Source organism: Centropristis striata, chromosome 6 (assembly GCF_030273125.1).
Source record: "Centropristis striata isolate RG_2023a ecotype Rhode Island chromosome 6, C.striata_1.0, whole genome shotgun sequence".
Classification (NCBI taxonomy): domain Eukaryota; kingdom Metazoa; phylum Chordata; class Actinopteri; order Perciformes; family Serranidae; genus Centropristis; species Centropristis striata.
The window spans coordinates 16,323,070-16,335,971 of NC_081522.1; the positions used below are offsets into that span (position 1 = coordinate 16,323,070).

The following is a 12,902-nucleotide window of genomic DNA, read 5'->3' on the forward strand; positions in this document are numbered from 1 at the left end:
ATGTGCTGGGTGTTCTGTATACTTGTATCTATTTTAAATCTAACCTTTTGATTCAGGCTCCACACCAGAAATGTCAGCTCCCCTTTTATTTTCATTTTTTCCTACAATGCATTACTGGTAGCAGTTTATATATTCTAGTACCACACTGATGCAGTGTTATGTGACAGCAGGATGACTGGTTTGCTACTGGGGGGATAAAAACCGGATACAAGTGGTTCATAGCCTTGCACTGACCACTGGGTGGAAACCACATTTCACCCACCTTTTATTTATCCCTAATCTGGTCCGCTGTCACGCAATTCAAATCAACAAAGCGCATCTCCCTGCGAGACGCCGAGCCCCCTAAAAACCGTGGGCCTCCAGACGGGCCATCTGGCGCTCTGTAGTAAAACGACAGGCCCCGCCCCCTTGCTTACACTCTCCAATGTGCCATAGCAACCGGGGCCGAGCCCCCTGTTCCCGCGCAATGTTCCCATCCTTATAAGGCCAGTAGAATGCAGACGCACGGCCACGTCATACGTCGTTTATGTAAATGCTTTGATTGAAGAAAAAGAAAAAAGCCTTCTGCCCTACTCTGAAATGGAGGTGTGGATACGACGCATGCGCACAACGTCCACAACTAACCAGTCCCGTCCACAAGCGCAGACATCAACAAGGGAGCGGGTTACTGATGCGGGTTGATTTTCATAATACTCACATCGTAACAACGCGCTATAAGGACTATTACTTTGTATCAGCTTCACGCAGCTTGCAACAAGGTAATGACTGCAGTCGGTTTCTATGTGTTTTGTCGGGTCTTTAACGCTTTAATGGGGTTTAAAGTCTAAGCTGTGTGTTCAGATTGTGTCATTTAAAACAAGCTTCGAGTTGTCTCAGAACAATTGCTATTTTTTAGGCCTGCTGCAAGACCGACTGGGCGGTCAACTTGATGTGTAGGTCACCGTAGAAGCAGTTAAAGTAACGGAACAAAGTGATAGAAAGGCAAGATGAAGGCGAATATGTGTTAAATGGTGTCAGAATTGGCTTCATATGCAGGCATGATGAGCAACGGACGGCTGTTGTTATTGTTGTTGGCTGTAGGAAGGAAATCACTTACTGCTCCCGAAATTTGACTTAAGTCGGTAAATGTGGGCGTTATGGTGCAAAACACACTCTTTTAAAAATGCATTAATAATTTTAACCGCAGAGCGCGTGTAGTGTGCTGCACACACATTTACGCCTGCTAAATAAGCCAAGTTGAATCTCTCACGCCCACCCGGACTAGAGATGCGTCTCAGCACGCGGGCGCTGCTGTCAACAAAACAGCCACCGCAAACACAAAACTATTCACGAACGCCTTATGAAACTCAAGCTGGGTTAAAAATGTTGTTTAGTGTAAGAAAACAGCTCAAACACCGACTTTCAGGAAGCCGTCGGTTTGAACTTCGCACATGTAGTTGAAGGTGGACTGTTGCAGTGACGCGGCTGTGGAATAACAAAGAGTAAAGATCAAATTACACGATTGTCTGAGAACGGCTTTCCTTTACTATTTAAAACAAGATGTTTTGCTTTCGAAATGTGTTTGCCCTAGTTTATCTTACTACATAAAGTTAATGTTGGAAGGGAAAGTCGGGCATCGTCGAGCAGGGGACGGTCATCATAAAATGGGTGCGCATGAAGCAGGTCGTGTGGCATGCCATGCTTCCTCGCTGGAGTGGGCGGTGAAATTGGCGACTTGCACTTTTCCCTCGATAAAAACAAGTGCATTTATCGGTGCCTTTCTTCAATTTAGAAAGTGCACGTGTTATTCAGGCAAGTCCGTACTGCTTTCAGGTGAATTTTTTCAGTTTACTTTTAATATTATAGCTTTTGCGGAAAATCGCATCACACCCCCTTCTCCACACTGCCTCCGCCTTTGAAGTGTGTTGCCATGTTGAGTTGCGTCACGTACTGTATTCTGCTGCAGAGATCGTCTGCAGTTTACAGATGAGGTGCTCGAAGGTGAATATGTGGTTATACCCCAGAATACAGGCACAGGGATGATACAAGCTTGCTATTATACAGCCAGTGGAGGGCGAATTACTCAGATATTCTTCTAGTGGCATTACCACCGTGTAAAATACTTTGTCACAGGAAAAAGTCGTGCAGTCTAAATTTTACTTGGACTACGTAAAAATACAGAAGTACCCTATTTATATAGATATGTGCTTAAAAGATTTGAAATGAAAGTACTCATTCAGAATGGCCCGTTTCAGAGGCCTATAGCATATTATTACATTTAAATATTGCATCAATGTGTTAATCACTTTAATGTTGCAGATGGTGAAGGTGGAGCTTACTTTATAAACTGCTGGGTATCATAATCTGTAATTATATATCATAATTGATTATATTTTTCTGTTCATGTCATGTCATTTTATTTATGTTTATTTGGTAGAGACATATCTACATAATAAATGTAGTGGAGTAAAAAAGTAGAATATGAGAGAGATATGTGGAGGAGTAAAAAGTAGCCAAAAATGAGTATTTGAATAGCCTAATTGTACTTTCTTACATTCCACCACTGTATATAACAAAGATAAAGTTAGATACTTAAATGAATGGTACAGATTGCTTTATTTTATTATATTAATTCACTTCACTTTATTTTATGTCTGTTTTGTTGTATCTTCAATTATTCAAATTTTCTGTTATATCATTTGAGACCTCTAACTTCTATGTGCCGCTGTTTTTGTCCAGATTCTTGTGTAGAATTGATTTCTATTCTCAGTGAAGCACTTTCCCAGATAAGTAGACTTTTAACTTGGCTTTATTTGCACATTTATTTGCAAGTTTGTGCAAATAAACTCTCTGCAACAGTAAAGTATACACAGATGCATTTGCATTGAAGTGTGTACATTAACATCTGGCTTTGCAGGGGTAGACATATATATTTATTATTTTATATTTTATTACTGACTCATAAATAGATGTAATGCATAATGACACATTTTAGTAGGCCCTACCTATTAAGGTTGCAGATTTTCATTTTGCCACATTTAATCAGCTAGATTGCTGAGAATGAGCTCCAATGTGATTCTCATCGTCAACTAATTTGCTCTGCTTTACTGAAATCTTTTCAGGTTTTCATCCCCCCACATGGCCATACTTTAATTGGTATCTGATAAAGCCAGCAGAGTGAGAGGTCTTTAATTTCCCCTGCTCTCTGTCGGCTCTCTGAGGCACCGCACTGGTAGAGAACCCCGAGGACTGATGGCAAGAAAAAAAAACCCAGTCTGGGGGGCGCGGCTCGCAGTTTTGCCGCAGTTCAGGTCTACATGTGCTGTGGAGATTAAATTTTGCCTAGCAACATAAATCATAATTCCTCTGCATAATCGGCGCTCTTAGTGCTTTAGGAGTGATTTCCCCCGGACACATTTATATTTTTACATTACTCTGGCAACAATTGAGTATATTCTGTAGTTTGCGCTTCACCATAGCAAATAGCGTATCATCTGCACCCTAGGGGATCGGACTAAGTGCGTGCTAATATTTTGAGTTCCCAAAATGAAGCGTGCATCCTGTAAGCACAGCATGGTGACATGATCTGTCTGACACGCTGTCTGACTGTTGACCTACTTCCCCACCATGTGGGTCAAAGCGCAGAGATGCTCCACCAAAAACGCTTTCCCTGAATTTTTTTCGTGCTCCCTGTTCGTGACAAAACACCAGATTATAATATAATATTTCACATAAGATGGTCACATGAGACGGTTCAATAAAATGCTGCCTATGAACCAGAGATGTGCTGTTGCAGGGGGGGTGCTAGAGTTAACACATCACGCACACAGATGATACTGATACTAGATTTTAACATTGTAATGGTTTTCTTGCACGCAGATGTTTGGCTTTCATAAGCCAAAAATGTACAGGAGTTTGGATGGCTGCTGCATCTGCCGCGCAAAGTCCTCAAGCTCTCGTTTCACAGACAGTAAGCGGTACGAGAAAGACTTCAGGAGCTGCTTTGGGTAAGAGACACAGCTGAACACGTGAGGCTTGGAGAGAGATCTAGATGTAAAGCTTATTGATTTTAAACATTTTGCCTTGTTTCATCTCCTTACAAACATGCATGCAATCATGCAGACTGAGTGAAACGCGATCTGGAGAAATCTGTAATGCCTGTGTGCTCCTGGTGAAACGATGGAAAAAGCTACCTGTGGGAACCAAGAAGAACTGGAACCATGTGAGTCTAGAAAGCAATCCTCATGTGGTTGAGCTCTTGCGTGGTCATGAACCAGTACCTGAATTATGCAAACTCAATCCTCCTTTTCTCCACACAGGTTGTTGATGCCAGAGGAGGTCCCAGCCTAAAGATAACCTCCAGGCCCAAGAAGATAAAATCCATCTCCAAGAAAGCACGGCCGAGCCAGATCAGCAGGCTGCAGAAAGAGCTGAAAAGAAACAGTAAGTTTATCAGTAACATGCGTAATGGCACTCACTTATTTGCTCCCTAAAGAGTAGATATTTTTTGTCATACATACCACATGACATGTGGCAAACCTATTGACCCCTTGCTCTGACCACCAGATTCAGATGCCCATAGCACCACCTCAAGTACCTCCCCGGCTCAGTCACCGAGTTACAGCAACCTTTCAGATGACGGCTCAGACACTGAGCTAAGCCCAGGATCCAGCCGCTCACCTGTTTTCTCATTTCTGGACCTCACATACTGGAAGAGGTAAGTCACACAGTGAAGCACCATCACTGAGTTTTAGGAATTATTTACACTTTATACAGTCTATGGTCTAACTTAAAAATCACATGTGCTGCTTCTCACATTCTTTTAAGGACCACTTTAAGTATTTTGCACGCTTTGGCTATTACGAGTTCACTTTCTTGTTAAGCGTGACTTCTAAGCACCTGTATACCAACTATGCATTAGACTAAATTTACACTTAAATATTTGTCAGCATCACACTATCATTGCGTTTTATTGCAGCACTTTATATGGTCTAAAGCTTGGAAAACACTGCTACAGGCCTTTTAAATTAATTTGATGTAGCTTCTTGCACTTGAATAGATAGAATGTGTTATGTTTTGTTCAGGCAAAAGGTGTGCTGTGGAATAATCTACAAGGGGCGATTTGGGGAGGTGCTCATCGACCCTCACCTGTTCAAACCTTGCTGCCGCAACAAACAACGACAGCAGCAAGAGGAAGAGGAAGAAGAGGAGGAGGAGGAAGATGAGGAGGAAGAGGTGGAGATAGAGGAGGGCCCGGTAGACGTGGATGTCAGCGGGCATAAATCCCAGACGGAAGAGGAAGTGAAGGAGACACCGAGGTGTGGGGAAAACGCAGAGCCTGTACAGCTATGTGTTGCTATGACAACACCACCAACCAGGAGCGGGGCGGTGGTGGAAGACGGGTGGTAAAGTCCAAAACCCCGCCTTGCACACATCTCTGAAGAAATCTTGAGGTGCTGTTTTTTTTTCTCAAGCACTTACAGAAAGAAGTTGCCTCAGATTGCCTTCAATCATCAAGCAGCTGAAAATCCTTCGGTCTTCTCCATAATAATGTTGGAGGTTTGTTTATTTTGTTTAAATGGTAACTTATGACAAACTGTTTTTTCCACTTTGTCTCTTATTTTGTATTCAATATTCATACATCCATCCTGACGATGGACCGTCATCTGTGGTGTTTTTGATCTACTTTAGATGAAATGCTGGAGCTCTAGTTTGCTGGTACATTTAAAAGATTTTATTCCAAAACGCAATAGTTCCCATAGGAAAAAGGTGCTACTTGATATTCATCACTCAACATTTCAAACATACAGCTGAACCATTCTCAATATGGTTATTTCATGAGCATATATGTTAAGATGACTAATACGATGGCATTACTTTTGCTTTCTTTGTTGAGAGTAGATATCTCTTTTTTTGAAATGGTGGATATCTCGTTTTGGAATGAATGACACTTTACATAGACAGAGCACAGACCTGTACAGTACCCCTTGTGTTTGTGTTTTTTCACATCCATTCCTATCAAAGAGTTTGTGTTTGTAGACTGTCTCTGTGTGCAAATACGTGTGTGGGTCCCATTGAAATAAGGCCTATTCACAGCTTCAACAGCAAATACACCAGCCTTAATTATGTGTTACAGACAGTGCTAGTGTTAATTCTGGATCTGTATTAAGGAACACAAAGGGACAGTAGCTATATTTATTGTGGCCTCAGCAACACATAGTGCATTTTGCATGAATGGCAAGCCCACTCATCCAAAAGACCTAATGATCTGATGCATGAGTCTACTAAAAAATTGCATGGCCTTATATAAACTGTAAATCTTACTTTTATTTTTTGGATCCATTTCTCTGAAGTTTTAACTTATTTTTATATGTAAGAAAAAAGGAAAAATAGAAGTGTCTTTGGATAATAATACCACATAATTCAACAGCAAAACACACAATCGGTCTATAGTCATTCAGCAATATCAACATCAGTGATTCCCGCCATTCCTGGGTCATTAAAGGTAAAATACTTTATACAAGTTGAAATTCTATGCCATTGCCTCTTATATACCACAAATGTGTTGTTATATATAGCCTAATATTACTTTATTTATCAAACGAAAGCCAAAGCACATTGAAATTCACCCAATGTCAAATCAATGCAGGTTTTCTATGGACACTTGTGCTTGTCCGAGGTCATTTATATGTATGTTTATGGTATTCTAAACAGAACACTAATATGAAATTTCATACATGTGATGTTGTAGTCGGGAGCAGAGGGTGTGTTATGTACATAAGGGGTTGGGTGAGCTATATGGCTCCTATATGGGTTTCATTATTTATTTATTTCATATTTATTTGTATCACTGCATCCCCACTTAGAAGTATAATAATACTTTTTATCTCTAGCTTCTACGTAGAATGGTTTTGTACTTCAAAAATCGAATGTCATTCTCACACGCAGGCTTTCTTTTACATTGCGTTGAATTACTGGTTGTCAATATTTGTGAAATGTTGTTAAGTATTTATTTACTCATCGGTTGAGTCGCGTGCAACCTAACTTATTCTGTACCATCACTTTGGATCCGTATCATGTAGACTGTAATGAATGATAGATTGCAACCAAACTGTACTTTCCCCTTTTTAGCCTGTAGCTTCAAAATGAAACATAACTAGGATACCTAACTCTAGACTTGCATGTACTGTTGCTATGCATTTACTTAGCTTACAAGTTAGACAAAGCGGTTTTGTATTTTTTATACATCATGTACTTTTTTTACATGTCCCTTAATAAAAGTAATTTTGTGAGTTTTCTGGAAGTATGGAGTCACTGAATTTATTTGTATATAAGTTGGGTAGGTTGATGAAAATGAACTAAGCAGGATGATCCGTATTCGGCTAAGTATAAGGTCAGATTTGCAATGATTTACTTTACTTTTTCACGGCAAGACCTCTTTCGTGTTTGATGCAAGATAAGGTCATGTCAGAGTGTAAGGTGAAGTGAAATTACAACATTTCAGAGACAACATCCTGCAGATTATCTGATCAGACTTATCTGAATTTCCTGTGGGAGATTGTCAGAGTTTTATCAATCATACAGGGTTCCTGTGGGTGTTTGAAATCCATGAAAACACTTGACTTTTAATGTAGTGTTTTCAAGGTTTGAAAAGTGCTTAGATTTTGAATAAAATGCTTGAAACTGCTTAAATTTTAGGCACATAGGATGCTAATTCTACTTGCAAGCAGGTGAGTTTTATCATGAAATTTTGTTTGGTTTTCCTTTTGTCACCATTCTGCACAATGATCTCACGAAACATAATTTTGGTTGTTCATAGCATTATAAGTATATATATATTTATAATGATTATATATATAATTTGCCACAGTTGTACGGTCCTAGAAAAGTTGCTTGAAAAAAATGCTTGAAAAGTGCTTACATTTGACTTTGGAAAAGGTTTAGGAACTCTGATTATAAGACTAATAGACATAGATTCAAACATGAGAATTGTGTTCACATATACCTTATAATAGTTATTTTACTTTAGTGCAATGATCCTGTACTGATTTAAACACAAATAAATATATGTTGATCATAAAATAAGTGGCACTTATTTTTCAATTCATGCATCTGACGGCATCCGTGATAAAATTATACATATACACATAAATACATGTATGTGTTATGTCAAGATGAAAAAGGTTGATTACTGTGAATCAACTTGTATGACCTTTATATAACATCCTATAGGTTGCTGTGGAATCCAACTTTTTAATATTGGACATTTGTGAAGTCTCAGCTGGAACAAGGAGGAAGAGTATTCACATACTACAGGTGCAAACATTTTTTTCTCCTATTTAAACTTTTTAAATTTTGTAGAAACGTAAGCATTTATTTGCCAAATAGGACTACTTTTTGCTGATATTTACCATGTATGGCTTTGAAACGTCACATGCTTTCATTATTATTAATCTTTATGGAGATTGTGATTATTTTTATACAATTCCACGCATGTGACAATGATATAATCAGGTTAGATAAAAAAAATGTAAATTTGCGCAGTTTTAAATAAAGAAAAAAAGGAAGATACATTAAAAAAAGTAGCGGAAACGGTGGTCCTATGACCGGAAGTTAAAACACGGAAGTGCTTTGTTTTTGTTTTACAGTCAGCTGTTAGATGCACCTTTCGGCTGCAGAAGTCGTTTTTAATCTGCTTTTTAAACCGCCAGCGGTCGACGCAGACACCCCCCGTGAGAGCTCAGGTAGCTAATGTGAATTTTGTTGCTTCACTCGTCAGTTTAGCTCACCAGCTAACAGGAGACTGCTGAACTGTTCATAAAGTTAATCATCGTTAAACATGCTGCATTAGAATATATCAGAGATACAGCTGGGCCTGACTGCCCCTGTAGACGTAGAAGATGATGATCGTATCTAACGAGCTGTTTCGCCACTAATTTAACTGACTGGGTCCTTTATTTCAGGATTAAGCTTTCTTTATAAGTCAGCGTGGTTTCAATGCCTGTGCTGTTGAGGATATGATATTCTACTACTCGCATTTCTAACCAGTGGTTTGTATTTGCAGCCTTTTCCTCATCATGGTGGAGCCCACAGCATCTGGCGTGTTCTGTAACAGGATGCTGAGCATGGTCAACTCTGAGGATGTTAACGCCATCATCCAGGCTCAGAGACACATGTAAGTGTCTGTTAGTCTGTTAAGCTTCATGGGGGGGTTCTGCTATTTTGCACAAGGGCTGGGCAATATGGCCAATCCATCACTATCTTGATTTATAATACGATGCAGCACGTTTTCTAGTATCTACAGTCATGGAAAAAAATATTTGACCACCTTTGTTTTCTTCAATGTATTGTTCATTTTGATGCCATGTACAACTAAAGGTACATTTGTTTGGACAAATATAATGATAAAAATAGATCATATGAGTTTAATTTAAGACTTTATATCTAGCCATTTCCATGGTTTTCTTGATAATGATTTTGGTTATTATCTAGAAAACCATGAATTTTTGCCCCCCATGACTGTACGTAGTCTGTACAACATAATCACATAGCAAAGCCTATTTTGTATACTCATAATAAACACGACAAATTAAATGTATTGAATATCATCTCATTTAATCAATAATTGAATGCAAAATGAACATAAACATTTCAAGTGTAATTATAGAGAAAAAAAATATTTTCAGTGTTACACAGTCTATGTTTATAGGTATGCACACAAAAAACAAATTAAACAGATTAAAACAATAGTTTGATTCAACGTCCCAAAAGCAGAATTTTTTGGTTTAGGCGTGCAGGAGTTGAACAATAAGGCTGAATGAATGAAGCAAATCTTTCACACTGCTGTTGGAAAACACTGCTCACAAACTACTCAACAAACATTTGGATTCCAAGTGGATGTTTGCATATTATTCTCCACCATTATTATTATGCAGAGAGAGCTCTGTCCTGAATGGTATGCACTGTTATATTCGGGTTAATGGAGCTTAAAGGTTGTCGACGCTTGTGACTTGAAGGTTCCCAGTTTGGAGTCCAGTTTGCGATTCGCAATGAATTATGTGGTAATGTAACGTGTGCAGTAAAAAAAACAACCCCACTGCAATCCCCAAATGACATTCTCAAAACATTTCACATCAGATTTTCTGATGAATTTGAGTATGTATGTCCTTGTCATCATTACCAATTTAGACGACATTTTTGTGTATCATGATATTTAAGTTAAGATATCGATTTATTGCCCCGCCCTACTTTGCACTACCAAATATAAAATGGGTGTGCTGTTTTAGGCAGGTCAATTCACTTGCATATGACAGTGATGCTGACCCCTGCCTTGTTTCTGTAAAATTAGCACCTGAAGATAATCGTTGCTTTGCTGAATTATTGTGAACAGGCTTGACCGCTTTGAGAAAACCAATGAAATGCTGATCAACTTCAACGGGCTGTCGAATGTACGACTGCAACAGATGAACGAGCGCTTCCTACTCCACACTCGCACCCTTGTGGAAATGAAGAAAGATCTGGACAGTGTCTTCAGGAGGATTAGGTAGGTCACTACCCCCCCTCCAGTGCAAATACACACACACACAAACACACACACACACACACACACACACCATCTGATAATTCATCTCTGCTTCTCCAGGACACTAAAAGGAAAGATTGCGAAGCAGTACCCAGAAGCTTTCAGCAGTGAGTTAGCATTTTCCCTTCATTCACTATTTTATAACCAACTTCCCCAAATGTCTAAAATATCTCTGTTTTTGCGGCAGATATCCATGAGTCACCCATCCTGGAGGACGATGATGATGACTTCGACCCAGTTCCCCCCAGTACTGCCACAACAATTACAACAGCTATGTCAGAGCAGAGCACAGAGTCCTGCGACACAAGTCCAGATGTGATCTCACCCACCGTCAGCAGATGCTCCGATGATCTCTCTCAAGAGGTGCCGGACACGCCCACCTCCGACGTCCTAGAGACAGCTGTCCTACAGGACGAGGGTCCGGACTCTGTACCTGCAGAATAGAGCGAGCAGTATGTGAATGAAGCTTCAACCTTAAAACTATTTTAGCAAGAGGTCATGTTGTATATTTGAGTTTGTGTGGGCCTCTACAGAATCTGCTGACCTTTCCAGTCATTAATCTCTTTTTTTGGGAAGAGCGTCACAACCTTGATGTTAGCTGTGTCTATGAACTGTCTATGAGGATGCTGGACACTTTGTCAGCATTCTTGTTTGTCCTTTGCCTCTACAGCACTAAAATAATGCAGATAATACTTGAAGTTGTATAGTATATCACTATAGATGTGTGTCTATAGCACTGACAGCAAACCTGAGCAAAATCCTTCACTCACTATGTGATTATTAGCGTTGTTGTTGTTGTTGTTGTTTTGAAGAAATGCACAAAGATAGAAGTCTCTCATTGTGTCTCTAATGATTTTTTCAATGATGTTCTCATCCTTAAAAAAAAAGATGGGGTTTGCAAGTATAACCCATATTCTCCAAAAGTTGGGATGCTGTGATAAATGTAATAAAAACGTGGCAAAAAAGAAGATACCTAATGCTCAGTGGAAAACTTTAAAAAAAATATTTTGGAGTTGATGCATTGTTTTTATTTACATTCACATAGCTTCCCAAGTTCTTGGGGATCGGGTTTTAGTTACTACTGCTGTTGTCATAACAGTATCATATAACAGCTTTGTTATTTAGTGGGCCTCTGTTAAAACCCGGTATACATTTGTTAATGCATTCATGAATGTTTTCAGCAGCATTTAATCTGATGCTTTACCAGGTAGAAGTTTTTATTTGACAGTGATTTTCAACAATTCATTGACGCACAAGCAGGGCAGAGGCTCTTTGATACAAGAGCTAGAAACCAGGTTGCATGAGTGAAGGATCCAACTGCTCCTTGTTCCACATCAAAGATTTAATTTTGGTGTAAAAGGGAAAGTCCAGCTTTAAAATGTACTTCATTGTTATTTATGAAATATATACATCTTAGTTTTCATTTGTGGATTTGAAAAATGTCCTTGAAAAGCAGAGAGACAGATTGTAGTGATCAAGTGTTGAAGCTGCTCCAATTATGATTAATTATAATTCCATTGAATCTACTGTCCAAAATCAATGGAATAACATAAATGCATCATGCAGATCCTCAGATATTTCACATTAGGTTAAAGTTAATGATACACTTGGGATTGATTATGTCTTGAAAAAATGTATTTGACTCAAGTATATGAACAAACTGTCATTTGATTTTTTAAAAAGTGTACTATAGCCACTGTTGTCGTAGCCAGCATTGGACCCATACCCACTGCTAGAGGAACCTGAAGCCTGGGGTCCAGAGAAGCCACCATCATTGGAGTAAGTGGAACCAGAAGTTGACAACTATGTTATTACAATGTTTCTATTAACTGAATATGTTTTGGTCCTTAAATTCAGTAGTAAATAAAATTAAGATGTATAGAAGGTGTATAAAATTTAAACTGTCTTAAATGGCGCAGTTGGTAGTGCTCTCGCCTCACAGCTAGAAGGTCTAACTATTATAATATTATAGTTAATAGTTAACTATTACCAACATACTTCACTGTTACACTCTGTACACAATGAACAGACAAGGGGAGGAATGGGTTGATAATGAGGACCAAGCAGCTCATTTGTCCCCCAGGGGCCAGGTTATCTTACCAAGCCAACACTTTCCAAACACTAATTTAAATATACAGTAGAAATATTCGCCATATGAGCATAATATCACCTGACATACTTAAGGTAGTAAACCTCATTATGCCATAAGGAATCTTCCGAGAGATGCAGCCTCAGCCTTTTTAATTTATAAAATTTAAATTGATTAATGTATTTAATTGTGTATGTAATTAGGCATTATATTGTTTATTTTTTATTATTTTAAATGTATGCAATTTAATTT

General features: G+C 38.9%; 2 protein-coding genes across 2 annotated transcripts; both read left to right on the top strand.

Annotated features, from left to right (window-relative positions):
* Positions 1–624: 624 nt before the first annotated feature.
* Positions 625–7,282, top strand: sinhcaf (SIN3-HDAC complex associated factor). The gene is made up of 6 exons (XM_059336033.1): positions 625–758; positions 3,859–3,986; positions 4,102–4,201; positions 4,299–4,422; positions 4,546–4,696; positions 5,064–7,282. Exons 2-6 carry the CDS (start codon positions 3,859–3,861, stop codon positions 5,386–5,388), a joined length of 828 nt encoding a protein of 275 aa, XP_059192016.1. The 5' UTR covers positions 625–758; the 3' UTR covers positions 5,389–7,282.
* Positions 7,283–8,276: 994 nt separating this feature from the next.
* kxd1 (KxDL motif containing 1) lies at positions 8,277–11,396 on the top strand. The gene is made up of 6 exons (XM_059336036.1): positions 8,277–8,295; positions 8,628–8,723; positions 9,044–9,154; positions 10,370–10,522; positions 10,622–10,668; positions 10,749–11,396. The coding sequence occupies exons 3-6, from the start codon at positions 9,057–9,059 to the stop codon at positions 11,003–11,005; spliced, it is 555 nt and encodes a 184-aa protein (XP_059192019.1). The 5' UTR covers positions 8,277–8,295; positions 8,628–8,723; positions 9,044–9,056; the 3' UTR covers positions 11,006–11,396.
* Positions 11,397–12,902: the final 1,506 nt, after the last annotated feature.

Coding starts and splice junctions, on each gene's coding strand:
- kxd1 (XM_059336036.1), top strand. CDS start 9,057: ATGGTGGAGCCCACAGCATCTGGCGTGTTCTGTAACAGGATGCTGAGC. Junction 9,155..10,369: donor ATCCAGGCTCAGAGACACAT/GTAAGTGTCTGT, acceptor TATTGTGAACAG/GCTTGACCGCTTTGAGAAAA. Junction 10,523..10,621: donor AGTGTCTTCAGGAGGATTAG/GTAGGTCACTAC, acceptor CTGCTTCTCCAG/GACACTAAAAGGAAAGATTG.
- sinhcaf (XM_059336033.1), top strand. CDS start 3,859: ATGTTTGGCTTTCATAAGCCAAAAATGTACAGGAGTTTGGATGGCTGC. Junction 4,423..4,545: donor GAAAGAGCTGAAAAGAAACA/GTAAGTTTATCA, acceptor TCTGACCACCAG/ATTCAGATGCCCATAGCACC. Junction 4,697..5,063: donor GACCTCACATACTGGAAGAG/GTAAGTCACACA, acceptor TGTTTTGTTCAG/GCAAAAGGTGTGCTGTGGAA.